The 26,409-nt window shown below is 32.4% G+C and overlaps 1 protein-coding gene across 1 annotated transcript; it reads right to left on the bottom strand.

The window, feature by feature from the left end:
• Window positions 1–1,443: 1,443 nt before the first annotated feature.
• Window positions 1,444–25,546, bottom strand: LOC132737128 (annexin A6-like). Its single transcript, XM_060724383.1, has 23 exons — window positions 25,407–25,546; window positions 24,360–24,480; window positions 23,876–24,029; window positions 22,903–23,107; window positions 22,562–22,679; window positions 21,456–21,634; window positions 20,671–20,836; window positions 17,245–17,348; window positions 16,490–16,565; window positions 15,936–16,105; window positions 15,399–15,575; window positions 14,576–14,780; window positions 14,109–14,257; window positions 13,413–13,590; window positions 12,410–12,591; window positions 11,563–11,641; window positions 11,133–11,300; window positions 9,036–9,244; window positions 8,392–8,482; window positions 7,612–7,795; window positions 7,203–7,345; window positions 2,547–2,728; window positions 1,444–2,055 (listed from the first exon to the last, which is right to left on the bottom strand). The coding sequence occupies exons 2-23, from the start codon at window positions 24,469–24,471 to the stop codon at window positions 1,987–1,989; spliced, it is 3,300 nt and encodes a 1,099-aa protein (XP_060580366.1). The 5' UTR covers window positions 24,472–24,480; window positions 25,407–25,546; the 3' UTR covers window positions 1,444–1,986.
• Window positions 25,547–26,409: the final 863 nt, after the last annotated feature.

The raw sequence follows: 26,409 nt of genomic DNA, 5'->3' as shown, positions 1-26,409 counted from the left end.
CCTAGACAAGCATCTTGATCAAGTTTGATGATGATTGATGCAAAATGTGACCGCTAAAGTGTTAACAAGGTTTTTCTATTTTTAGCTCTGGTGACCTACTTTTTCATCCGAGATGACCCATGTTCGAACTCATCCAAGCTATCAACTAGATAAGCATCCTGACCAAGTTTGATGATGATTGATGCAAAAATGTGACCACTAGAGTGTTCACAAGGTTTTTCTATTTATAGCTCCGGTGACCTAGTTTTTCATCCGAGATGACCCATATTCGAACTCATCCGAGCTATTATCTAAACAAGCATCCTGACAAAGTTTGATGATGATTGGGTCAAAAATGTGACCACTAGAGTGTTCACAAGGTTTTTCTATTTTTAGCTCCTGTGACCTAGTTTTTCATCAGAGATGACCCATGTTCGAACTCATCCAAGCACTTGACTAGACAAGCATTCTGACCAAGTTTGATGATGATTGGTTCAAAAATGTGACCACTAGAGTGTTCACAAGGTTTTTCTATTTATAGCTCCTGTGACCTACTTTTTCATCCGAGATGACCCATGTTCGAACTCATCCAAGCTATCACCTAGACAAACATCCTGACCAAGTTTGATGATGATTGGGTCAAAAATGTGACCTCTAGAGTGTTCACAAGGTTTTTCTATTTTTAGCTCTTGTGACCTAGTTTTTCATCCGAGATGACCCATGTTCGAACTCATCCGAGCTTTCAACTAGATAAGCATCCTGACCAAGTTTGATGATGATTGAGGCAAAAATGCGACCGCTAGAGTGTTCACAAGTAATTGTGGACGGCCGGACGGACGACGGACGACGGACGACGGACGACGGACATTCACCGATCCTAAAAGCTCACTGAGCAAGCTCAGGTGAGCTAAAAAAGTTGAGGAATCAAAATCTCATATTTGTTTGGTTTTCAATGTAATTAAAATAAATAAGCCGTGTCACGACAAATCCAACATAGTGCGTTTGCGACCAGCATGGATCCAGACCAGCCGCGCAGTCTGATCAGGATCCATGCTGTTCGCTTACCAACTCTATTACAAGCAGAGAAACTGATAGCGAACAACATGGATCCTGATCAGACTGCGCAGATGCACAGGCTGGTCTGGATCCATGCTGGTCGCAAACGCACTACGTTGGTTTTGTCATGACGCGGCTCATAAAGTCTGCTCAGCATTACAGAAATGCACCGTATTGGTCATCTCTTGTAAACAAGAAATTAAGAGATGTAACTTTAGAACTAAATAAAACTTGTGTAATGATTAAATTAAAGCTTTTAAATATATATGAATGTATAGTGTAATGAGCATGATGTATAAATATACAAATGTTTCCTACTTATGATAGGAATGACGACTAGTAATGTATCTACAAAATATACAACATACAATATACATGTATAACATGATATAATTCTACATAATGTTCTTAAAACCCGTTTTCTACCTACTTCCGTAAACATCATTGAAAGCAACATTATAGTAAGTAAAAGTAAGAGTTTCCATAGACTTTTGATATAAAAAGCATTATTATATTCAAATATAAGCAAATCCTTATGGAAAAATTGATACATTGTACCTCCAGCAAGGTCAAGTTTCATAATAAACACTTGAATATACCTAGCATATTAACTATTTAGTATCTGTAATTATGAACAAAAATCCCTTTTTAACTTAGTGATGTTTTTTGCACAAACAATTCCCACTCTTTCTTGTCCAAGTTAGTTGCACTGAAGGATAATACATGTATTTAATTTGTTGTCTATGTTTACAACAACCAATGTTATACCACAATAATTTATTTTCCTGCATTTAGTTAGCATTAAAACTGTTTTATTTTAACCTTCGTATCCTTTTTTATTTAACTGATAAACACTTTCTGGGTAGGATTGGTGATTATAAAGAAATATTTTGCCTAAAAATTGTCATAACTTTGTCTATATGTTTATTTACTGTTTTATCAAGCAAATAATTATTTTCCAGCACTTTCTTCTCTTATCACAGCTAAACATAATTTCTTGTAATCCCCTGAGAGGTCATCCTGAAAGAATAAACAAGTACAAAATTTGTTACAGAATGTTGTTAAATATTATAAGAATTATTTAAATTTTGCAGTTATTTAAAGCCTTGTAAATCTGCTAGATAAGTAAGCTAGTGGTCAAAGGTCAAGGTCACAATGACCTTGTGTGCAAAATTGGTTTCCAAACAATAACTTGACAATCAATAGGCCGGCCCCCAAACTTCATACATGAAGCCTCATTGGTCTTAGTCCGTATATGATCCATATTGATTTTGAGATCAAGGACTCAAAGGTCATGGTTAGCCTGCTTTATATATTAAATGGACTTGTGCACATTTCAATCTGGACCATTCATCATTTTTAGAGTAAATCTAAATACATGTCCTAATTGAATGGAAACACTGCATGATAAAACAGAACAGACCCATGCCTTATCTTGGTCTGCACTTGTTGCATACGTTGCCACCAGCATGCTAAAGATTAATAAAAATAATATTTCTGAAACAACATACCGCACAAAAGCTTCCAAGAGTTTGTTTGAACATTTTTTGGAACTCTTGTTTAATCTGCACCATATCTACACAAGCACGGGAGACCACCACTCTACACAGTGTATCATCATCTGTACCTAGACCTTTCATTGATTTATGAAGCTCTGAGGCGAAATGGGCAGCCTTGTTCCTGATGCATCGCACTGAAAAATAAATCAACCAATAAGATCATAACTAGAACTCCGGGAGTCGGATGTGTCGCCTTGTGAACAATGTAGTTTAGGAGAAATGGCCAGGACAAAAATGAAATATGAAAATAACAAAGGGCAATAACTAAAAAAATAATAAGTGCAGAGCAGCAGTTTCTGTGCACTTCACTTCTTATCAATAAGATCTATCATTCTATGATGTTTCAAGTCCATAGCTTTCATACTTGAGGAGAAATGACCAGGACAAAAATAAAGTAAGAAAATCAACAAAGGGCAATAACTCAAAAAATAATAAATGCAGAGTATCAGTTCTTATGCACTGCACTTTTTCTTAATGAGATCTATCAACCTATGAAGTTTCAAGTCCATAACTTTTATACTTTTGGAGAAATGACCTGGACAAAAAAATAAGTATGAAAATTAACAAAGGGCCATAACTCAAAAATTAAGAAATGCAGAGTACCGATTCTTGTGCACTGCAATTCTTCTTAATGAGATCTATCATCCTATGAAGTTTCAAGTCCATAGCTTTTATACTTAAAGTTACATTAAATAAATATGTAAAAATATTTTGCCGTCGGCCTAAAAATCAAACATTCTACAGTTTCATTAACCTGTTTAATAGTATTGTTGTAAATCTCATCAAATATTGCTCATAAATTAGGATTTTAAACGGGAAACCCCACGGTAACACTAAAGTTCGTATACGAATTTTAACATGCAAATGAAGACCATAATGAGCTCGTGTATGCCCTACGTCACAGTTTTATAGTTGCTATCCGGAACACAGCAAATGTGATATTTTCTTGTGCAAACACAGTTTTACCGCTTAAGCTTCATGGTGCACTAAACCTGGGGTTCAGTAAAAGTAATCATCTCGTAAAAAGATTAAATTTGTATGAAAACATCCGTTACAATGCGGAAATATACCGTTAAATTAGGACTGCCACTTATAGTCATGTTTGTTGATTTAATATTGATGTATCGATGATCCGAAGGCGGAGTTTCTCATGCAAACAGAAATTGTACTTCCCATTTCGCCACAATGAGGTTACCTATTTTCATGCTAATAAAACTCATTTTGGTTGTCTGTACACCAAAATAAGATCTGGAGTCGATATAAAACCCAATTTATTAATAAAATGTTGTTATTTAGTTTTTTTATGAAATTATTAAATGTAACTTTAAGGAGAAATGGCCCTGACAAATTTAAAGTATGAAAATAAACAAAGGGCAATAACTCAAAAAATAAGAAATGCAGAGTACCTGTTCTTGTGTACTGCACTTCTTCTTAATGAGACCTATCATCCTATGAAGTTTCAAGTCCATGGCTTTTATACATTAGGAGAAATGGCCCGGACAAAAATAAAGTATGAAAATTAACAAAGGGCAATAACTCAAAAATAAGGAAGTGCAGAGTACTGGTTATTGTGCACTGCACTTCTTCTTAATGAGATCTATCATCCTATGAAGTTTCAAGTCCATAGCTTTTTTAGTTGAAGAGAAATGGCCCTGACAAAATTAAAGTATGAAAATTAACAAAGGGCAATAACTCAAAAAATAGGAACTGCAGAGTACCGGTCCTTGTGCACTGCACTTCAGGTTATTGAAAGAAGCATGCATACCAAGTTTGAAGTCAATCAGACTTATAGTGACTGAGTTATGCTCCGGACAAGCTTTAGGGGACGCCGACTCTGACAACCACGCCGACAACAACGCCGACACAGACGCCGCCGCCGACAAAAGTAACCCCTATATGTTACCTTTTCAAGGCCACACAAAAAGCATACTTTGATGTACAGTACAGTCAGACACATCCCTGACACATCTCAACTGATCATTCCAAATTTTGGCTGCCCTTTTAAGTCTCTCTGCATTATGCAGATGTGAAATACAATATATGAATTTTGCTTTGAATTCACGTATCTTCATTATTGTATTAGATGATATCATTCTCTCAATCAACATAAATTGAGCCGTGTCATGACAAAACCAACATAATGGGTTTGTGACCAGCATGGATCCAGACCAGCCTGCGCATCAGCACAATCTGATCAGGATCAATGCTGTTAGCTTACATACTCTATAACAAGTAGAGAAACTTAAAGCGACCAGCATGGAGCCTAATCAGACTGCGTGGATGCCCAGGCTGGTCTGGATCCATGCTGGTTGCAAACCCATTATGTTGGTTTTGTCATAGCGCGGATCATATTATTTTCATCACATGTAGCACTGTAAATTTTGTACAAATATATTTCCAGTCCTTTTATGTTAACTTTTAATGACTTTAAATAAAATATATATACATGTTAATACATTAGTATACAAAGAACTTCCTATGGAAATAAAGAAATCAATATTATTTCTAACAAGAACTGTTGGAGGACAGTAAGGCTCGACTATTCGAAAAAGTTGTCACAAGGGTGTTTTATTGAGTATAATAATGCTTAACTATAAATACATAGAAAAGGTACAAAGGCTTGTTATTAAGATGTTTGATCAAGTAAATCACTGCTTTATTACTGTATTCCTAGAAAAGATTTCGCGCATTTTAAGTTAGCGGTTTTCGCGGTAGGCATGATTCCGCGAATCTTTATAGCCGCGAATATGTCACTTATAACAAATCCGCGAACATTTCTAGCTTCAACCAAATATAACATAAAAAGTGCAGAATATGTATGGTAATCTACTCACACATAACAACATTTAAACACAGGTGTTATAGAAATGTGTAAAGAATTATTTATGTATGTTATTGATACTAGTTTGCACACTGAAACAAAAAAAATCAATAATTAGTAATTAACATGCTTATTGACGTTATTTGCTAGTCACGGCGTTGACAAATAATTAAAAGCACCCAACAGGCAAGGTAATGCATAAAAAACGTAGCTTCCAAAAACTGTAATTTAGGCCTTAGCGACTTATCATTCGCGGAATTCGCGGTTACTAAATATCCGCGAAAGTTTGTCTCCGCGAAAATGCTAACATTGTGAAAAACGCGAAATATTGTATCCGCGAACATTTCTAGGAATACAGCATTATGAATGCATAAAATTGTCCCAAAAAAAGGCACAAACCCTTCTGTTGTTATGGAGATAACAGCTTACAAGCAAAACCTTTACCATGAATTTTTAAGTTGAAAAAGGGGAGATAAATCAGCCTAAATGCAAGATACAGTTATGGAACTTGGTCAGTGACATACAATATTAGCCGCGAATATGTCACTTATAACAAATCCGCCAACATTTCTAGCTTCAACCAAATATAACATAAAAAGTGCAGAATATGTATGGTAATCTACTGACACAAAACAACATTTAAACACAGGTGTTATAGAAATGTGTAAAGAATTATTTATGTATTATTGATACTAGTTTGCACACTGAAACAAAAAAATCAATTATTAGTAATTAACATGCTTATTGACGTTATTTGCTAGTCACGGCGTTGACAAATAATCAAAAGCACCCAACAGGCAAGGTAATGCATAAAAAACGTAGCTTCCAAAAACTGTAATTTAGGCCGTAGCGACTTAACATTCGCGGAATTCGCGGTTACTAAATATCCGCGAATGTTTGTCTCCGCGAAAATGCCAACATTGTGAAAAATGCGAAATATTGTATCCGCCAACATTTCTAGGAATACAGCATTATGAATGCATAAAATTGTCCCAAAAAAAGGCACAAACCCTTCTGTTGTTATGGAGATAACAGCTTACAAGCAAAACCTTTACCATGAATTTTTAAGTTGAAAAAGGGGAGAAAAATCAGCCTAAATGCAAGATAGAGTTATGGATCTTGGTCAGTGACATACAATTATGACCCTTCATGCATACGTGAAGTTTCAAATCAAAATCTCTGATAGTTGTTGAGATATGTAAAACTTACATGTAAACATTAACCAAGAGACTAAGTAAAAAAGGGGGAGATAAATCAGCCTAAATACATGACACAGATATGAGTGTTATTCAGTGATCATTATTTATGACCACAAATATACATATGAAGTTTCAAGTTTGTATCTTTAATAGTTTCAGAGAAATGCAAAACTTGCATGTAAAACTTAACCAAGAAAAGGAGATTTTTTTAACTACAAAAGGGAGCATAATTCAGCCAAAATACATGGCAGAGTAATGGGTCTTGAGATGTGACATTCAGTTAATATCTCAAGCAATAATTGAGATATTTGACTTTACAAAAGACTTTAACCAACCAACACGGACGCGGACCCGGATGCCAGGGAAACTGCAATAGCTCTTCAAATTCTTTGAATAGTCGAGTTAAAAATTGTTTCATAAACTTGAACAAACATACCACATATTATGCCAAAATCCTTAACAGAGGTACTGATTTTACTTAAAATAAATAAAAATTTCAAAAATTTTAAAATAAAAAAGTTCAAGACTTATTTTCATTTATTATTTGAGGATCCCACATATTTGTAACTATGAAATGTTTCACTTTACCTATAGTAAGCATGCTATTCTTCAAGTCTCCGGACATTTCACTCTGTATAGTATCATCTATGTCTTTGTTAGCTATTTTTGCGTACTCTTGGAATGTTGCTCGTAACTGAGGGAAACTTCTAGCTGACAGTATCATATTAAACCTGAAATAAATGAATAAATAAATGAGTATAAACTAAAATTGTGGATATAAAAACATAAATACAATGTTATTTATTATTAACCTAAAATTAATGATATAGATCATTATATTTTTAATTAAATCTGAAATTAACACATATATTTTCAATGCAACCTGAAATCATGGTTGATATTTTATATGTCTAGTTTCTGGTAGCAGGTGGTTCTTTTACAAAGGTTTTAATGTATATTGACACAATTCTCTCTGTTAAACACATGTATAGTTTACCTAGATTCATCAGTTCCCCATTTCTTCTCACCAGCATCATACAGGGCCTGGGCATCTTGTTTGGCCTTGTTGCGGTCAAACTCTTGACCTTCTGGTCTGTTAGCTTGTAAACAACTGATTAAAATCTTCCTAAAATCTCCAGATGTATCCCCAGAAACATCTGCTTCCAACTCTTTATTGTAATCTATTAAAATAATTAATTGATATAATTATTTTGGCATTAAGAATTAATTAAAACATTTTTATTAATGCTGGATTAAAACTCAAGATTTATGAAGTTATAGTGAGTTACTAGCTTCACAGCTTCCAATCCTTGTAATGAAACTCAAAGGTCTCAAAGGTTTCACTGATAACAATATGTGTTATTGGATTTTACTGACAACAGTATGTTGAATGTCAACTGATCTTCCCAGCAGTTTAATTAATATGATTTATATAGAGAAGAGGGAAATAATATCAATGGTGTTTTTTTTTATTGGTTTTTTGTTTTTGAGATCTTATTGTATCATTTAAAATCTGTGATTGCCCTACGTCGAACACACAATCAAAACAGATAAACAACTTTTCATAAGTTGTGCCCTTTTTTAACTCAGAGAACTCCTTAAATTGACATATACAAATGAAATATGGTAACAGATCTAAGCTATAAACTATGCAAAGAAACAAACAATACACAAAATTATACAGATAATATTCTGTAACAGTTTAGATTGAAAAACTTGCAACAAATATGGACTGTACAGTACCTTAAAAGGATAGAAATATACTGTATATACTTACTTGTTTTATAAGCTGCCTTTATGTCTTTAAGTTGTTGGTTAGATCTAGAGCATATAATCTCAATCAAAACTTGTTCATCTGTTCCTAGGCCCTGTTAAAACAGTAAATACATGTATAACCTATGCTTCTTATATTTTTTACAAAAACTTAGTAATACATTTCAACAAAAGAACAGACCAAATGAATAGTCTATATTTCTATTTAATTTAATATATATGTACAAAGCTTGAGATCAACATAAATACAAAATAAAGTCATACAGGCAGACATTAGATTGAAAATGAGAATACTACTGTAATAAACACATTGTTAATAAAGTAACAAAACTAGCATGGCTCTTGCAAAAGAAATGTATGTGATAATTCTTATAATGACTCTCCAATAAACCTTTCATGTCTTCCATAAAAGTTATTGCCTTTTTCCTGAACATCCACTTGGATCTTATAACATGCAATCAATATTCTTCCTCTTACAAAATCCACAAAACCTTACAAAAATACTCATTCCCAAAACCTTGGAACCAGCAGCCAGACAATAATATGAAAAAGATCTTATCAAGTGAAGGAACCAGCAAACACTAATAGGAACATCTACTGAATGCAACTGGCAATAATAGGTACCAGACTGTATGATGTGATACCTACCTTTATAGCATTATGTAGACTCATAGCATCAAAATCTGCTGGTACCATGCATAGTCCAACTAACAGTTTCTTAAATCCACCACTTGTCTCACTCTTCAAGTCTGCGATCAGATCTCTACCAAACATTGTTTTATAGGTTTTTACGACCTCTAACATTTGATCGTTGGAACGATATCCTATCACTTTGATTAAAGCTGCCTCATCAGTACCTGTAATCATATATAGACAGCATGTTTTTAACCCTTAGCTTGCTGTACTAGTTGGCAATTGAATCTACCAATGGGACCAGTGAAGATATAAGACAGCTGGCACATTTGTGCCACCTGATTATGGTCTATATTGTTTGCTATTCAGTCAGTACATGTTTTTCGTTTTTTCCATAAAATGATAAATGGTTTTGTCGAGACTGAAAGATATTTAGGGTAGTACTGGCTTATTACATGTAGTTGTGATAAAATGCTGATGTTGATATGCAAGATATAATTTTGACAAAACAGGCACCTAAAGCCTCATGCCTTCTAGTGAGTACAGTACATATTCACACATAAAACTTAAGATAAGCATACATTAAGTTTAAGAAATGTCATCCATTTTTGTTATACAGTAAACTTCACTTATAGCGAACACGGTTAGAGCGAATTTCCGGTTATAGGGAACAATTTATTTTGGCCTGAATTTTGCCCTTCTTTATTTAATATAAAAATATATGGTTATAGCAAACACGGTTATAAGGAATTATCGCTTATAAGCAACTCATTTCTTAGTCCCAATTTAGTTAAAAGTACAGAAAATTTCACTTTTATAACGAACTCCAAAATAATGGCTATCCGTAAATAGATACTGCATTTTCAACTTTCGTTTTCATTGGCATGAATGTACCGTTTATTGTTGTACATCTATAAAAATGAATTTGTATAGTTTTCTATTTAGGGTTTTTTTAGCATGAGCTCTTTTCACCAAGATAAAACCGTTATTTATTGCTTTCCTTCAATAGTTTTGCTTGAGTAAAATAATTATAATAATAATTTATAATCGGTTTTCAACATAATCACGTATACCTGCAAGCATGCTCCATTGCAAACTGCAAAGTACACTTGATTTAAATGAAAAGAAATCTATATCTTACATTACTAAAAGTCACCCTTAAATTATAATAGAAGATATTCAATATAAAAGGAAGGAAAAATCGAAAATATTGTTTATTCTCAATCATGGAAAGAAAACGAAAATAGTTTAGAAACAAAATATTATATTTTATGAGAAATTGAGATAGGGAGTAAAACTAAAACTGAAATAGCAATGATTTTCAAATTCAAAAAGTACGCTCTCGTGTATTGTGTCTAAAATAGAAACAATGGACTATTTTTTCTAAATCAAATGCTCTTCAATATGGCGGACAATGGTAAACAATCAGTTCCTTATATGTAAATCTGTTCGCTATAAAAACTCCTGATACAAAGAACTAATTCGCTATATGCTTACAAGGAACTCCGGATATAAGGAACAAATTTTGAATGTCCCAATGAGTTCGTTATAAGCGTAGTTTACTGTATTAAAAAATTACATGGCAATCAAATTACTCTGAAAACAAAAGATATCATGTTAGTTACAATTACAGTGCAACCTCTGCAAAACAGCTTTCTATAGAGCAATAACCTCTTTTTGCCAACACAATCAATTCACCCTTAAGAAAAGCATCACAAATTGAGCCGCGTCATGACAAAACCAACATAATTGGTTTGCGACCAGCATGGATCCAGACCAGCCTGCGCATTTGCGCAATCTGATCAGGATCCATGCTGTTCGCTATCAGTTTCTCTACTTGTAATAGGGTTGGTAAGCAAACAGCATGGATCCTTAGCAGACTGCATGGATGCGCAGGCTGGTCTGGATCCATGCTGGTCACAAACCCATTATGTTGGTTTTGTCGTGATGTGGCTCAATTAAGTTTTAACCTCTCAAGTGCAACACCTCTCAAGAACAAGCAAAGTCTTTGTCTCCAAATTAGTGTTGAAACAAAGAAGTTTCACTGTAAATATTTAAGATATAACATACATTATTATCAAAACTGATATGTTAACTGAAAAATTAACTTACCAAAACCCTTCATGGCTTTTCTCAATACCTCTGAGTCAGTCTCGGCATTAAAGTTTTCAGCTGGTACTAGAGTAGGATCTTCTTGGACAGGTTCTGATTCCATCTTAATGTCTTCATCAAGTTCTTCTTCTGTTTTGTGCTTAACTGCTTCTACAAAACCTTTCCCAGCTGTTAGTAATAGAAGAAATAAGAAATACATGTATCTGTACTAACATTAGCATACAAACTGATATTTTGTCTTTCATAACTTTTAGTAAATGATGTAAAAGCAAATAATGATTCAGCTGTACAGGTATTTGGCCCGATGAGCACTGTTTTAGAAACTGGTAATGAGTTACAAACAGATCATTTATTAACATTTGAAATATAAAAATAAAAGCCTTTTTTTACTAAATGGGCCTTTAATATACAATGTAATGTAAACACTTACATTTTGAGGCCATATCTGGTGGTTCTCCCCCTACGACCAATGAAAGAATGGCATCTCTATAATCCCCTGATATATCATCCTGAAATATATAACAAATATGATCCGCGTCACGACAAAACCAACATAATGGGTTTGCGACCAGCATAGATCCAGACCAGCCTGAGCATCCGCACAGTCTGATCAGGATCCATGCTGTTCGCTATCAGTTTCTGTACTTGTTATAGAGTTGGTAAGCGAACAGCATGGATCCTGATCAGACTGCCCGGAGGCGCAGGCTGGTCTGGATCCATGCTGGTCACAAACCCACTATGTTGGTTTTGTCCTGACGCGGCTCAATTATATTTTTAATTACATCTTGGTTGCAGAATTGACAAATAGAGGATATTATGATTGTTTTCAGTGAATATGGAATATACTGTAGAAATGGTTTTATTCATGTTATATCAACTTTCGCAATTCTTTGCAAAATCATAGTTATTGTGAACAAATATGATAGCCAGAAAAAGCAAGATCTTAATCGATTTGAGCAACACTTTCATTTTTTAAAATATAATAATTATTACAATTGACATGAAGATGCAAATTAAGAAAAATACATTTTTCGAACCAAAAAAACGCAAAATTTTGACAACATGAATTTTAGGCAATGGATAGCATATCACAACAAAGAAGTGAGAATTTTCAAATATTTTCCAGAACACAAAGTGGGACAAAAAAAAATCAACAATGAAAACAATCCCTTTGTCATATTCTATGGATTTCACAATATAACAATTCAGATGATAAAAAATAATTCAAATTTATATGACATATAGTTATTTAAGAATATTCTGTAGTTCACACTTACAGAGATGTATTGGTCCAGTGTTTGTCCAGTCAACTTCTGGAATTCCTCTTTTATATTAGCCAAGTCTATCTCACACCTGGACACTACCACTCGCACCAGTGTATCATCGTCTGTCCCGATACCTTTCATTGTTTTCTGCAACTGCCGGGCAAAATGATTGAACTTGTGTTTTATGCAGCGCACTGAAATGTTATTTAAAAACGTCTAAAATACTGGATAAACTAATTAATATTCAACACCATCAAGTTAATCTGTGAAGTTAATATTATTTATCTTATCACATTCCATTTCTAATACCCGTAATATACAGTTAGTATGCATATCAAAATTTTTCCTACCATTCTATTTCACTATAAGAAAATGTCTTTACGTAGAATGGCTTTTCCTATATTTTCCGACCTTCACCTATCATATAATGAGCAAGATTCTCATGCCTTCCTAATTTATTTTCCCTAATTTGATTAAGACCTAGTATTATAACCTCTCAGTATATTTCCTGATATTTAAAAAAGGGACCTAATTAAGTGTTCAATTCTTATGCATAAAAACTCCAAAATGGTATTATATAGCCAATGAACAGCCAATATTTTGCACATAACTTTTAATATATTTCCTGACATTCAATCAAAATAAATATCAAACAAACTGAGCAAGCCTCTGAATACATTTCCTGACATTTTAAATTGGTACACATCCTACCTATAATGAGCATACCTCTTGGTTCCATATCAAATATAATCTAGCCTACAGTTAGCATGTATCTATGCAAATTTTCTGACATTCATTATAAACATTATCTACCAACATTGAGATATATTTCCTGACATTTGTTATAAACTTATCTACCTATATCGAGATATATTTCCTGATATAATATAAAATATCACCCAACAGCAATCATGGATCTAAACTTATCATCAGAAAAATAAAACATCACATAACATACCTACAGAGAGCATACTTTATGTTTATTTCCTGACATTCAATATAAAACATCACATACCTACAGTGAGCATGCCTCTCAAGATATCTCCTGACATTTCACTCTTTAGAGCACCTTCGATATCTTTCTTGGATATTTTCTGATATTCCTCAAATGTGGCACGTAATTGAGGATAACTTCTTGTCACCAAAATTGTGTTGAATTTTGATTCATCTGTTCCCCATTTCTTCTCTCCAGCCTAAATAGAAAACAAAATTAAAGCTATCGGAGGTGTCTTTAACACGGGAACCAAAAGTAATTAGTCTTTGCCTTGAAGAGTGTTGTGTTTAAGTGTGTATTTGTGTACAATTTACAGTTTTTACAATTAAAAAAAACAACATGAAAATATCAATTTGTAAAAAAAATATTAAATGGGTTACTCCATTTTTTTTCTGCAGATACACTATATTGTGCCATGAGCACTGTATCGCAGTAAACATTGTATACACCCTTTTCCAACTATAAAAGTAAGTTAACTTTTAACAAGCTGAAACTGACAACCTTTTTCACCAGTATCCGTACAGTCTGACCAGGCTTTATATTATTTGTAGCTTTAATATTAAAATCTCTATAAAAATTGAATGAACTGTTCCAAAATGAATTTTTTTTAATTTTCATCAAAATCCCATAAACATAAGAAATGGACTGTTCCAAACTCAAAGCAGGGCAAATCCATTCCACAAATCTTGCAGGTTATGGGTCAATATAGATTCAGACCTGATACAGTTCTTTAGCATCTTGGTTGGCCTTGTTTCTGTCCACTTCTTTACTGTCACTACGACTTGCCTGCAGCAGTGATACAAGCAACTTCTTAAAGTGTCCTGATGTGTCCGATATTATGTCCTTCTCTAAGTCACGATTGAATTCTAAAAAATTAAATTTCAGATTTTAAAAAAAAAAGATATTTGAATCCATATTTTGTAAATTTGTACATTAAAAAAACTCAGTTGTATTTACATGTATGTTCATATTTATTGTGTGGTACCATTGTAAAGCTAGCAATTTGGGATATTTAACAATGAAATTCATCTTCGATGTTTTTACAGATATTACATACAACGTAAAAATGTATTTTCTAAATGATTTTTCAAAAGCAAAACTGTTTACTTTATTTTTTTCAGGAAATCATCAAAATAAAGTGGAAACCATATAAACTGTAGTAAAGAGAGAAACATATAACTTACTTTCTTTATAAACTCTGATGATTTCTTTAAGTTGTGCGTTTGACCGGGTACACAGGATCTCAATGAGAACATCTTCATCGGTGCCGAGGCCTTTCATTGCTTTACGTAACTGATAGGCATCGTACTCTGCTGGAGCCATCAATAATGCCTTCAACGTGTCACAAAAATGTCCGCTCGTCTCGCTCTTTATATCTTCTATCAAATCCTACACAAAAATGTTACTATATATGATTCTGAGGTAGATATAAAATTAACGTAACATACAAACTACAAGAGGACACATTCTTCCTATTGATGCAAAGTCTGACTCTTTATTCTATTTTTTTTCATAACAGAAACACAAAAAAGCAGTTAATTAGTTGTATTTTAAATGTAGATATTAACCTGTACACATAATCCATATTTTCCTCAAATTTGTGTATCAGTTTTGTGTATAACAGGTTTTCAATTATGTCACATGACATGACTATTTAGGTTAGGTTTAACAATTAAAGTAATAAGAAATGAATTGTGATGAACAATCAATTTGAAAACAAAAGTTATTAAGCACAATGGCTTTTTGAATAACATTTCTAGCATCATTATTATAACATTTCTAGCACCTGTTTCTAAGGTTATATATTTTGTTATTTGCATTCATCCAATTATTAATATGCATAGAATATACATAAAATGAATGCAATGAATATTATATAACACAAATATAATATTCTATTTATCAGATAACCAACAAAACAACTTTTTATAGTGAAAATAATCCTTTTCTGTTATTGACTATAGTGCTTATATTTAGTGTGTCATGTATAACCCAATGTACACATACCTTTCCAAACATTGTCTTGTATGTGGAGACCAGTTCTTGTCTTTGTGTATTAGATCTATAGCATAAAACATTAATAAGAGTTTCCTCGTCGGTGCCCAAACCCTTCATGGCACCCTTCAACACCTCCGCATCTTGCTCCGCGTTAAATTTAGCATATGGCTGCACCGTACCTTGTTGCTGTAATTAGAATAAACAAGTCTCTATGAACTAATCACATAATAACACAACAAAGACGACCTTTGACATTGTGTTGGTGTCCCGAAAATGGCCATGATGACCATGCTAGGATGTGTGTCAAAAATCTATAGATATTTTAGTGGCCAGTAATTAATAATGTTTCTTAATTTGGTGTTAATGTATCACTGTATCAAATATTAAAAATGATAGTAATAATGTGCCTGCAAAATATTTCTTGATGAAATCAAGTGTGAACAATGATGTCCTTTGATTATTTTGACAAAACACTCTGATAAATTAAAAGAAATTGATACTTAATAAAACTGATTTACATTTGATACATATTTTTACTATATTTACATTTAAGTCTTCTGTTTCCATGGCAAAGAATGGATCTTTCTCTGGAGTGGGAGGTTTCTTTGGTTTGGGTTTAGGTTTAGGTACCTCCTTTTTCTCCACCTTCTTCTCCTCCTTCTTTGGCTTGGGTTTTGGTTTTTCCGGTTTCTTTTCTGGCTTTTTGATAGACCCTCCTGTAATAAATCATTTTTAGATACAGAAATAATGCTTATGGAGATGACCGTCTCTTTGAATTCTTGGTGATTTGTCTAGTATAAAGTCCAATCTTCTCATAATGTTAGCAACTTTTTTAAAGAATTTGAATTAAAGATTTTCATAATAAAATACCTTAAAATAAAAATTAACCAGTCCAAATTCAAAGCAGGGAAAGTCTATTATACAAATTTAGAGGTTTTAGGGCTATGATTCTTAAAAATATGCATTATCTGTATATGGTTGGTCATATTTGAAATATTATAAAAGGCTATAAAGAAATTCAAAGGAAATTATTAAAAGCTTAAATGACTAGGCCTATTGAAAATGGATATAGAAGGAATCTTGATAAAAGTGTAACTTACGTTTTATGCCAGGCTTTTCAAAAACTAGTGTAAACTCAAAACAATCTGGTTGATCTGTAAATTTTCCTTCCAGAATCTGTAAAATAAAAAAAAACTGTAAGCATATAATATTGCACATTGGATCTAGATCTGCAGATGGCCCAAGGTAATTTCAAGCAAAGAGAGCACTTCAGAAGAACCACCTTCCTCTGTGAGCTGGCTGGATAGTTTCTTCTCTTGAAGAATCCAGTTTCTGGTGGGTTTTAAACCAACAGCTGTAAGAGAATACTTATGGATTCACCAAGCCAGGGATGCCCCTTAAAAGACATGATTCCTTACAATTTGTACATACAGAACATTTGACAGTTAAAAGCTCTGTTTTTCATATTTAATTTGTATTAAAATACATCTGACTTAAAAAAATAATCAAGATTAATTCTTAATATTAATCTACTTTATTATGGCTCAGTGACATGTCCATAACCTATAAAGTGTTTTAGTTTGGCCTTAAGTACACCCCCAAAATCATGTGAATTTCATGCAGGGACAAGTATGTCATTATGCTGTATCAAATCATATATAAAGGTGAACACTACTATATTCGTCCTCTTTTTCGATAAAGCAGTGAGTCAGCAAAATGAAAACAATCCCGATTCCCTAGCAGAATTTGAACCCACAGCAGTGAGGGGCAAAATGTTCAAAGTCATTGACTTTAACCATTCTGCCATGGAGGCCCCAAAAATAAATAATAATATTCAGGAAACAAGTATTAATACCTTTCCCATTTTAGGATCTGCTACAGGTAATCTGAAGTCTTTATGGTTGTTAGCATAGTTTATCAGGTGAGCGTATACATGCAGTAGATTCCCTTTATAATCTCCTGTAAAATTATTATATAACACATTATAGATAAACATTTAGATTATCACCAATTCAATGTACAGTAAATTATTTGCAGATTGGGAATTTTTACAATAAAATATTGATAATATTTCTCTGAAGCAACTAAAAAGTAAATATAAGATATTGCTCATCATATGATACAAGAGTTTTACACTAATAATCTTATTAACAAATTTTTAACCTTGATATAAATTAAATAATCATTATGGAAGCAAGCCTCTAGTCTCATGTGTGTTTTTTCTTGTTGCTTTTTAATGAAATATATAAAGTTGTTAAATGCATAAAATTGTTGATGAATGTATAAATTAAGTGATTATCCTTAGTCTAAGAAGTGTACTATCACACAGAAATTATCAATAACTTGTCAAAATTTACAGAAATCTTTACAAGTCACTGAACAAGGTAGAATTTTGGTTATAAAGATGTAAAATTCTGTCATAGTTCACATAAGTCTTAAGACATTCAAAGTTTCAACTGAATTGTGATTTATAATTTATAAATTTCTTGACTATAAATATATCTAACATAAAGTTTGATATTTTGAAGATTTATTTTACCCATCTGGAGTCATGCTGCTTTAAGACAAACTGTGGTCTTAGCTAAAGGATTGTGGGTACAGCCCTAACGGCCACATGTAAGATTCCTTATTAACACCAATACTAGCTAGTTCCAGGAAACAGACTCATAAGTGGTAAATAAAATTGCAATAACATGTGTTCCAACTTGACATTAAACTTAGTAATTAAATATTCATTATTACTGAATAATACAAAAGTTTTTCATAATCACAAATGGGTCTGTTTGACAGTTTATCTTACTTATTGTACATTTTACTTAAGTCTACGAATCACCCTTGAGAATAAGCCTTTTTTAAAATAGACCCATGCCACCAAATGTAAAGTCTGACCAAACTCTATACAGCTGGTTGTTCCATTCTAGTCATATTTATTGTATTACATGTATTTTTGCATTATTTCAAAGGAAAAGAAATTAAATGCAAGATATTAAAGACAGAGACAAAATTAGTCTAATACAGTAGGGGGAATTGATCATTGTTATATTACACAAATGAGCCGCGTCATGACAAAACCAACGTAATGCGTTTGCGACCAGCATGGATCCAGACCAGCCTGCGCATCTGCGCGGTCTGATCAGGATCCATGCTGTTCGCTTACAAACCCTATAACAAGTAGAGAAACTGACAGCGAACAGCATGGATCCTGACTAGACTGTGCGGATGCGCAGGCTGGTCTTGATCCATGCTGGTCGCAAATGCACTATGTTGGTTTTGTCGTGACGCGGCTCAATTTAATTTCCCTTCTGTGCAGTACTACATGTTAACCTGTGAGTAATGCTGGAAAATTTTCAAATAACCTTTCCACTTTTGGTGAACCTACGAAAGATCCTACGGTGCATTACAACATGTTATTTCAGTCACATGTGATCTGTTGGGTTAACATATTGATTTTCATTTAATTATTGACCTGAAATTAACTTCAACTCATGCAAAAGTTTTTCTTATATACACAGAAATTCAATGGTCTATGAATAACCTTCTGTGATGGAAGCAGTAAATATACTGTCATCTGCAGACTTTTAGTTATTTGATATAGTAATTTTATAATTTTAACAGCCAAGTTAAAGAAGGATAAGTCTTTTGTACAAATATAGCAGGGATTATGGATATTTTCAAGAATGGAAATTCCCCGACATATGCCCTATAATTTAGCAGCATTTAGCTGGTTTTTAATATTAATGATTACTACTGTGGAGTAATGCATATTAAAAGAATACAACAATGTTTTCTTCTATGTTTTATTGTAAATCTAAAATGTTACTTTACAACCAGGTAAAATATAACAGAAAAGTGCTTTAAGTAAAAATATTAGCAAGAAAAAATAAATAAAATAAAATCTTAAAATAATTGACAACATGCTAAAGCAATGAAATAAAAATGAAAATGGTACAAAACCAAGAGAAAACATTGTTGTTTCTTCCAAAAAATTAGAATCTTTTGTAGAAAATATGTGTTAGGACTTAATGTGCTGAACTTGTGTAATGGAATTGCCCTGATTTGAATGTATAGAGATCAACAAGTTAAGCTTTAAACCCTAAGGCTGGTGGCAACAATAGATTTGAGCCATGCAACTAGTGCTGAGCAATTTAATGGCTGTACCTGGCTCTGGTCAACATGCTTAGCACTGTTTGCTATTCAGTCAGTACATATTTTGAAATTTTCCCTACAACTGATTAATGCTTTTGTCCAGATTGAAAGATGGACAAGTCCATTTAAGACATTTAGCATAATAAGGGGGGTTCAGTGTCAGAATATTACAATTAAGCAGCCTGAACAATCACAAAAGAACTTGATCTGACTGGTAACATATTAAAATGGTCATTGGTGCTGTAGCACTCAAAGGGTGAATAATCATCTATATTACATATAATTATATAAATCATTAATTTTTTTATCAATTTCCTATCTTTCTTTAGTTTAAGACAGCTACTCAGCTTTTATGGAAAACACAAAATCATCTCAGAATATTTGTATCCTTGGTCAGAATGAAAACAAAGATTCGCAAATAATTAATACATTTGGGAATTCCCAATTACACTAATCTATCAGTAAGAAAAAGAGATCAATACTAAATGTTACTTTTGTTTGTTCACTTAACTTAAGCTTGACTGAATATCAAGTACAGATCACGATAACAATACATCACTATATGTAATATTCTCCATGTTACAAGAACAGTTTCATAACAAATGTAAAGAAAAATGACAGTAACATTTAATGATGCTTAAAGAAATCTAATATTATTTAAAAGAAAAGACTAGCTAATGGCTACTATAAATAGAAATTTAAAAAAAAATAACAGAATAAATGTAAAGAAACATGCATATAATATACCATTTGACAATTACATCTCAAAAGTACATATATATATAATTCTTGCATATCAGTCTAGAATAATTTCTATTGTAAAATTTGTACTGGAACTAGTAAATGTCACATGCTTTAAATGATGTCACATGCTTTAAATGATGTCACATGCTACAAATGATGTCAATATTCTACATACATCAATTTTATATCATTTTTCTATATACCAGCCATTAAAAAAAATCACACAATTCTCTTGTGATTTTGAATTCATGGTGCTTATAATAACCCTATAAAAATGTTCACAAATGCATTTAAATACTACAAAGGCCTTATATTTGCACTAACTACCAGAAAGGCATTGTATTTTGAAATGTTACAGTAGCTGGTTTTCTACGCATGTACAGGTTCCTACCTCCTCCAGGACTTATGGGATTGAGGGGCGGGTCCTTATACACTGGCACTTCAATTGTTTCTGCAGGGGGCGGAGCTGTCACAGCTGGAGGTGTGTCCTGCTGTCTGGATCTCATCATCTTCCGTAAATCACCAACTGTCACATGTTTGGTGTCTGGATTACAATTCTGTAAAAATTTACAATGAAAATTAATATTACCATTAACAGAATATATCTACATAAATAAACTGATTTTTAAATGAATCTTTAAAAAGCAGTCCATATTTTCTATAGAAATAACTTTATTATTTGCTACTATTATATAGCACTGAAACAAGAAATGAATCATTAAATAAATAAGATTATCAACAATATAACATGTCAGTTAAATGTCATACCATAGTGAGTAAATGAAAATAACAAATTGAGCACAGCCTCTATGGCTGTGTGGTTAAGGTAACTGACTTCCCTTTCATAGTTCCCACAGGGACTTTGGCTTCCACAGCTTTCTTTCCTTCTGCTGCTTCCCCTCAGAAAAATTGTATAAAATCTTGCAGTTTTCCCTAAAATTTAATTTACATCATGGTTTTTCTTCCCCTTTTGCATAATGTAAGGTAAAGGTTTCCCCTAACTGTAAACTGCTTTTTTATGTTAGGAAGGCATCTGGCTGGCTTAAAAAAGATTAGTGGTTTTCTCAGGTCCCTTCTCATGCATAAAATGCATGGAGGGGCATCTGAAGCCTTCCTCCACCAGAAAACTAGCATGTTTGGCATGAATTATTGAACGAAAAACAAATACAAACAAACCTGTAGCATATTCTCTGTAAGGTAACCATATTGTGTAGTGTAAGGATTGCAGATTCCAGGCTGGCCAAGATTTACGACACCAGGTACCCCTTGTACCAGGGGTGGTGGTGCACCGCCCCAAACATTGATCTGTGTCCCTGAATAATTTGTTGGATTGAAAGGCCCGTCTGGTATTGGAGCTGCAGAAGACAAAAAGATCAATCAAATGATTTTATTTTCTAGCACAGATCGGGCTTTTGCCGTATGAATTCTTACTTTGTAATGTTAAAGATTGAGACCTACATTACCCAGATCTACATTACCCATTTAGTTCATTTTAGGCATATGGACCACAGTATGAGTGTGAGTCCTGTGTAAAGTAGTCTAGATGTTCATTATTATGAATTATAACAAGTTGACAGCAAGGTTTCATTTATCCTCTATAAATTTAAGAAGAAAAGTTAGCAGTTACTTTGATCTGACATAAAATCCAATAATACTCCACCAATTTGGCTATAACTATATTCATAAAACACTGTTAATTAAACCGGAAACAATTAAATAAGTGGGTAAAGTCTAAGAAGAATGATGATTACTTTAAGAATGCAATTAAAAATTTAAGGACAAATTTCCAACAATTAGAATATTATAATTATAGAGCATATTTGTTTACTTCAGTGAAAGATCAGAATATATATTTAACCGAGTGAGCACAAAAAGGTATATTTCAAGCGTGAAATATGAACATTTGGTGTTCATAAGGTGAAATATATTCCGATCTTACACTAAACTAAACAAATTTTCTTTTTATTATATGTAAAGAAATGTTTAAAAAGACATTTTAACTAATACTAAATGAAAAGGGCGCCAAATAATAATATGTGACGTCATTTACTACGTCACATCAGTAAGTTGGTTCCCTGTACTGTGCATAATTGTTTTTCCAAAGCGTTATGTTTTTGTACTTGTCTTAAAACATATTATGTCTGCACATGAATTGTCATATCAAACATTGAAATATCAATTTTATATTTTACTCATATACATGTATTTCTATAAACCACCAAAAAGCATGTAAAAAACATGCTTTTACATTTGTGCCAAGAATGTCAAAATAGAAAACTTACGATATTCTCCATCAGTTTCTGTGACAGTTCCACTTGCCCACGCATCTTTTGGTAAATATTGGCGAGTTGGCGATTTTGATCTAGATCTGGATCTTAAATTCCTAATAGGTGACTTGCTCTGCAAAATATTATATTTAAATACAACCTAAATATTTGATCAACAAATTTTACACAATTTTCAATTTAAATCTTGAGTATACATGTATTTCTTCATTATAATTTATATATCTTTTTGTTTTAAGCTACCCAGCTGATATAACTGTAAGAAAGTCATTTTTTACTCTTTTATACCTCATAGGAGCTCCTTTAATATACAATATACAGACTACTAATGTATGTACCTTCTTTTTAGTTTTGCCTTTACTAGATTTACTAGATTTGCTGCTTTTGAGAGTAGAGTCTGTGTAGTCTAAACCGTCTGAGTCAAAGAAATCTGTAGTGTCAAGGTCAGAGGAAGACGATGTAGGTATCGGACTAGAATTGATCTTTGCTATGTCATCAACAACAAATGATTTACTGAACACATCGCTTTCCTTTATACCATCTCTGTTTATATAAATAAAAATCATATGTTGTATACTAGTTATTGAAGAAAAATAGTAGAAAAGTTATACATTTCTAGAGTAAAAAATCAATTATTTATAAAACTGACATACACTGTAATCTTAGAACAATCAAAGTTTTGTAATATATTGATAAAATGGACGATTTCATCTTTGATTAGCTATAACACATCAGGTACCAGGTACTAAAACTGTAGACCAATAAAGAAGAAAAAGGAGATATTGTCACCTTGCTAGAGCAGGAACATGTTATCTTCTATTAAAATTCAATAGGAGTTAACCTGTTACTGCAGATAATGCACTAAGATGATAATTTTTCAGATTATCATAATGCTTCCAAAAAATGCCCAAAGTAATTAGTGGTGTTCAAGACAGTGTTATATATCTTTAAATTGAAATCAACACTTAATGTTCCTCTAATACACTGTTTAAATAAGATGTACTGTATCAGAAGTTCAACTATCCATCTATAGTAACTGTATGACAAGTATCCTATGAACAAGAATGTTAATTTATGCATTCTAACAATCAAATTTTGGAACACTACAAACTGAACACTGATTTATCTAATATATCTACTGATGTGGTGTTATCACAACATGTCATACCGGAAAAAATAGAAAAACTATGTAACATTGCAGAATATTCTCAGAGCAGAATACAAGATTTTTTTAACTTTTCTATTATATACACGTTTTATACATCAATATCATTTTCATATTTATATCAGGTAAAAACGACAACAAATAACCTTGTTACTGCTACAGCTTTTATTGTTCTTTTACCCTCCTTAAGTGTGAAGGGGGCAGTGTATCTATGAGTGACCTCATTTCCTCCTATCTTACGCTGGAAAGGTAACGGTTTTGTTCCATTTGCAGTGAAGTAAATTTTAGTGTCTGGTGTATCTATTAAAATAAATAAAGCAATAAATAAAAGCACACTTTAAAGTGTCACATCATAGTGATTTCTATAAATATTAACCATAAATATTAACCGTTAAGCTATTTTTATCTAAAGAAAATGCAAGGTATTTAAGCTTAAAATCAACACATATTTTCTCAGATATTATCTTCTATTCTATAGAGAAATTGTAAAATAAATTGACATATATTTTTTTTCCTATTCTGTAAATTATCATAGCACTAAATGTACTACAGATATTAAAAAATAGAGAAAACACAGTTAATTTGAGAAGAAAAAACAACAGATATGGCTGTGAAATAGAAGAATCTTACCACAGATTATTTCTATAAGTGTTGATGTATCAACACGTGATGTTGACTGGCCATAAACCTGTTTACGTATAGGTAGTATAACTGGAGGGCATACTGCACCTGCACTAGGCATTTTGAACCACTGTTAAAAGGAAAAAAGAACATTGATATCAATTGTACTAATATGGGGAAGTTAAAGGTGGGTTTGGTTTGCCCAGCTATAGACTACACATATATATTTAAATGGAATTCAAATAAAAAAATTAAATTAAAAAACACATAGATTTTTATACCGATCCTGAAATTTACAGTGCCATTTCTAGTAGGGCGATGCCATTTTAAATGTAAGTCAATGATAACCTGTGAGGCATTCCGATAATGGAATAATCGCAACTTTTCACTTAATAAATAATGTCAACATGTTCTGCTTAAAACTAAAGCAGTGCATGAGAAACCAATATATAAAAAAGAAATCATTTTTTTATTTGATTTTCCAATTCATAGGCTTTGCCCACTTTTTTATTATTTTCATTCTGTTGTCATTATGCATTACTGGTGAAAAATAAAGCATGCTACCATGCAATGACAGAATCATTTATTTTTTTTTTTTTTTTTTTTTTTTTGGCAGGTCAATGGGTCATTTATTAGCATTCGGGGAAATAACCAATACACATGATAGTTATATATTTAATATATGCAAGTATGCAATGTCTTAAGTTGATTTCATTCAAAGATAAGTAACTTTTGCTACATATATAAATTTGTATATTTTTATTAATTTACTGATTATAGAAATAGCTTATCTTTCTACAGCAAATGTATGAAAACTAAACTGAGTGACATATGATATGTCAAATTGTCATTGATTGAAAGTCTTTACAACTATCAAAATAAACATTTAATATGGCATGGAGCAAAACCATTTAACTGTTTAGTTAATTTTATTAGTTGGAACATGTTTTTCAATCAATTAGGACATTATTCTCAGCCTTAGTCTATTAAAAGTAAAAAAATAAATGAAAATTTGAGATAAAACCCTCCAATTAATTCAAAATATAAATTTCATACCTGTGTGACACACAGAGTAACTGTATGAATTAAACAGATATATTTATTGTTTATTTATCCACGAATGTTTTGTTGTTGTCAAGATGCCATTTTTAAAATCTCCTAATTGGAGAGTTAATAAGAGCACCTGCTAAAATTTGACACTTGTCACGTGACTGTATTTGGCAAAAGACCACTAAATGATTGTAAAAACCCTGTATAATTCCACCATATTAATTAAAGAGGATTGAAATATGAGTTAAATTTGTGAGGCTTTAATATCATGAGTATCATTGGATAAGGCCTAAACTGGTGTGGATGACCATTACCTAAAATTTCATTATAGTATTTTTTTGCCCATTTCACCGAAAAATACATCTTTGAGATACAGTATATAAAAAAACATTATGACTTTAAACAGCATATATATTTTTTATTTGTAAATACCGACCTCCAACCTCTGGGATGAACTTGAAAACTTCCTCAAATTACCTGGAAATTTAGTTGGTTGTGATAATTTTATTCTACATAATTACTTCAAATCATAAGTGCCACTCTATTAACAAAAGCATTTGAGAAGGTATCACACATACATTCAAAATGTAAATTCAAACACTATGGTTTTACATCTAATGCTCACAAATGAATAACAGACTTTCGCCATGGTAGAACCCACACTGTTGTCATTGGGGAAGAAACATAAAAAACGGAACAAGATACCTCAGGTGTCTTTCAGGTTACTGTCTTGGGTCCTATCATATCCTTACTTCACATCAATGAATGGCTGTGATATTTTTTCCTAAACTTTCAGAATTTCATGCCATGAGATTGGATTATAAAAATATTCCTTTAATACCAAAGAAGAAAATAAGATCTAATCAAAGTACCAATTATTTACATTTAAATTGCCATGCTTTAAAAATAAGTAAATAATATATCTATACAACGGGGTTCTAGGCTACAAAGTAAGTGGATGTATATACACGGAAAAAAGTGCAACCATGCTACAAAATGACACGCTTTT

The sequence above is a fragment of the Ruditapes philippinarum genome, unplaced genomic scaffold (genome assembly GCF_026571515.1).
Source record: "Ruditapes philippinarum isolate M1 unplaced genomic scaffold, ASM2657151v2 ctg1146_1_1_1_1, whole genome shotgun sequence".
Taxonomy (NCBI): Eukaryota; Metazoa; Mollusca; class Bivalvia; order Venerida; family Veneridae; genus Ruditapes; species Ruditapes philippinarum.
Note: the sequence above shows the minus strand (reverse complement) of the source record. Positions and strands in the feature narration are given on the sequence as shown.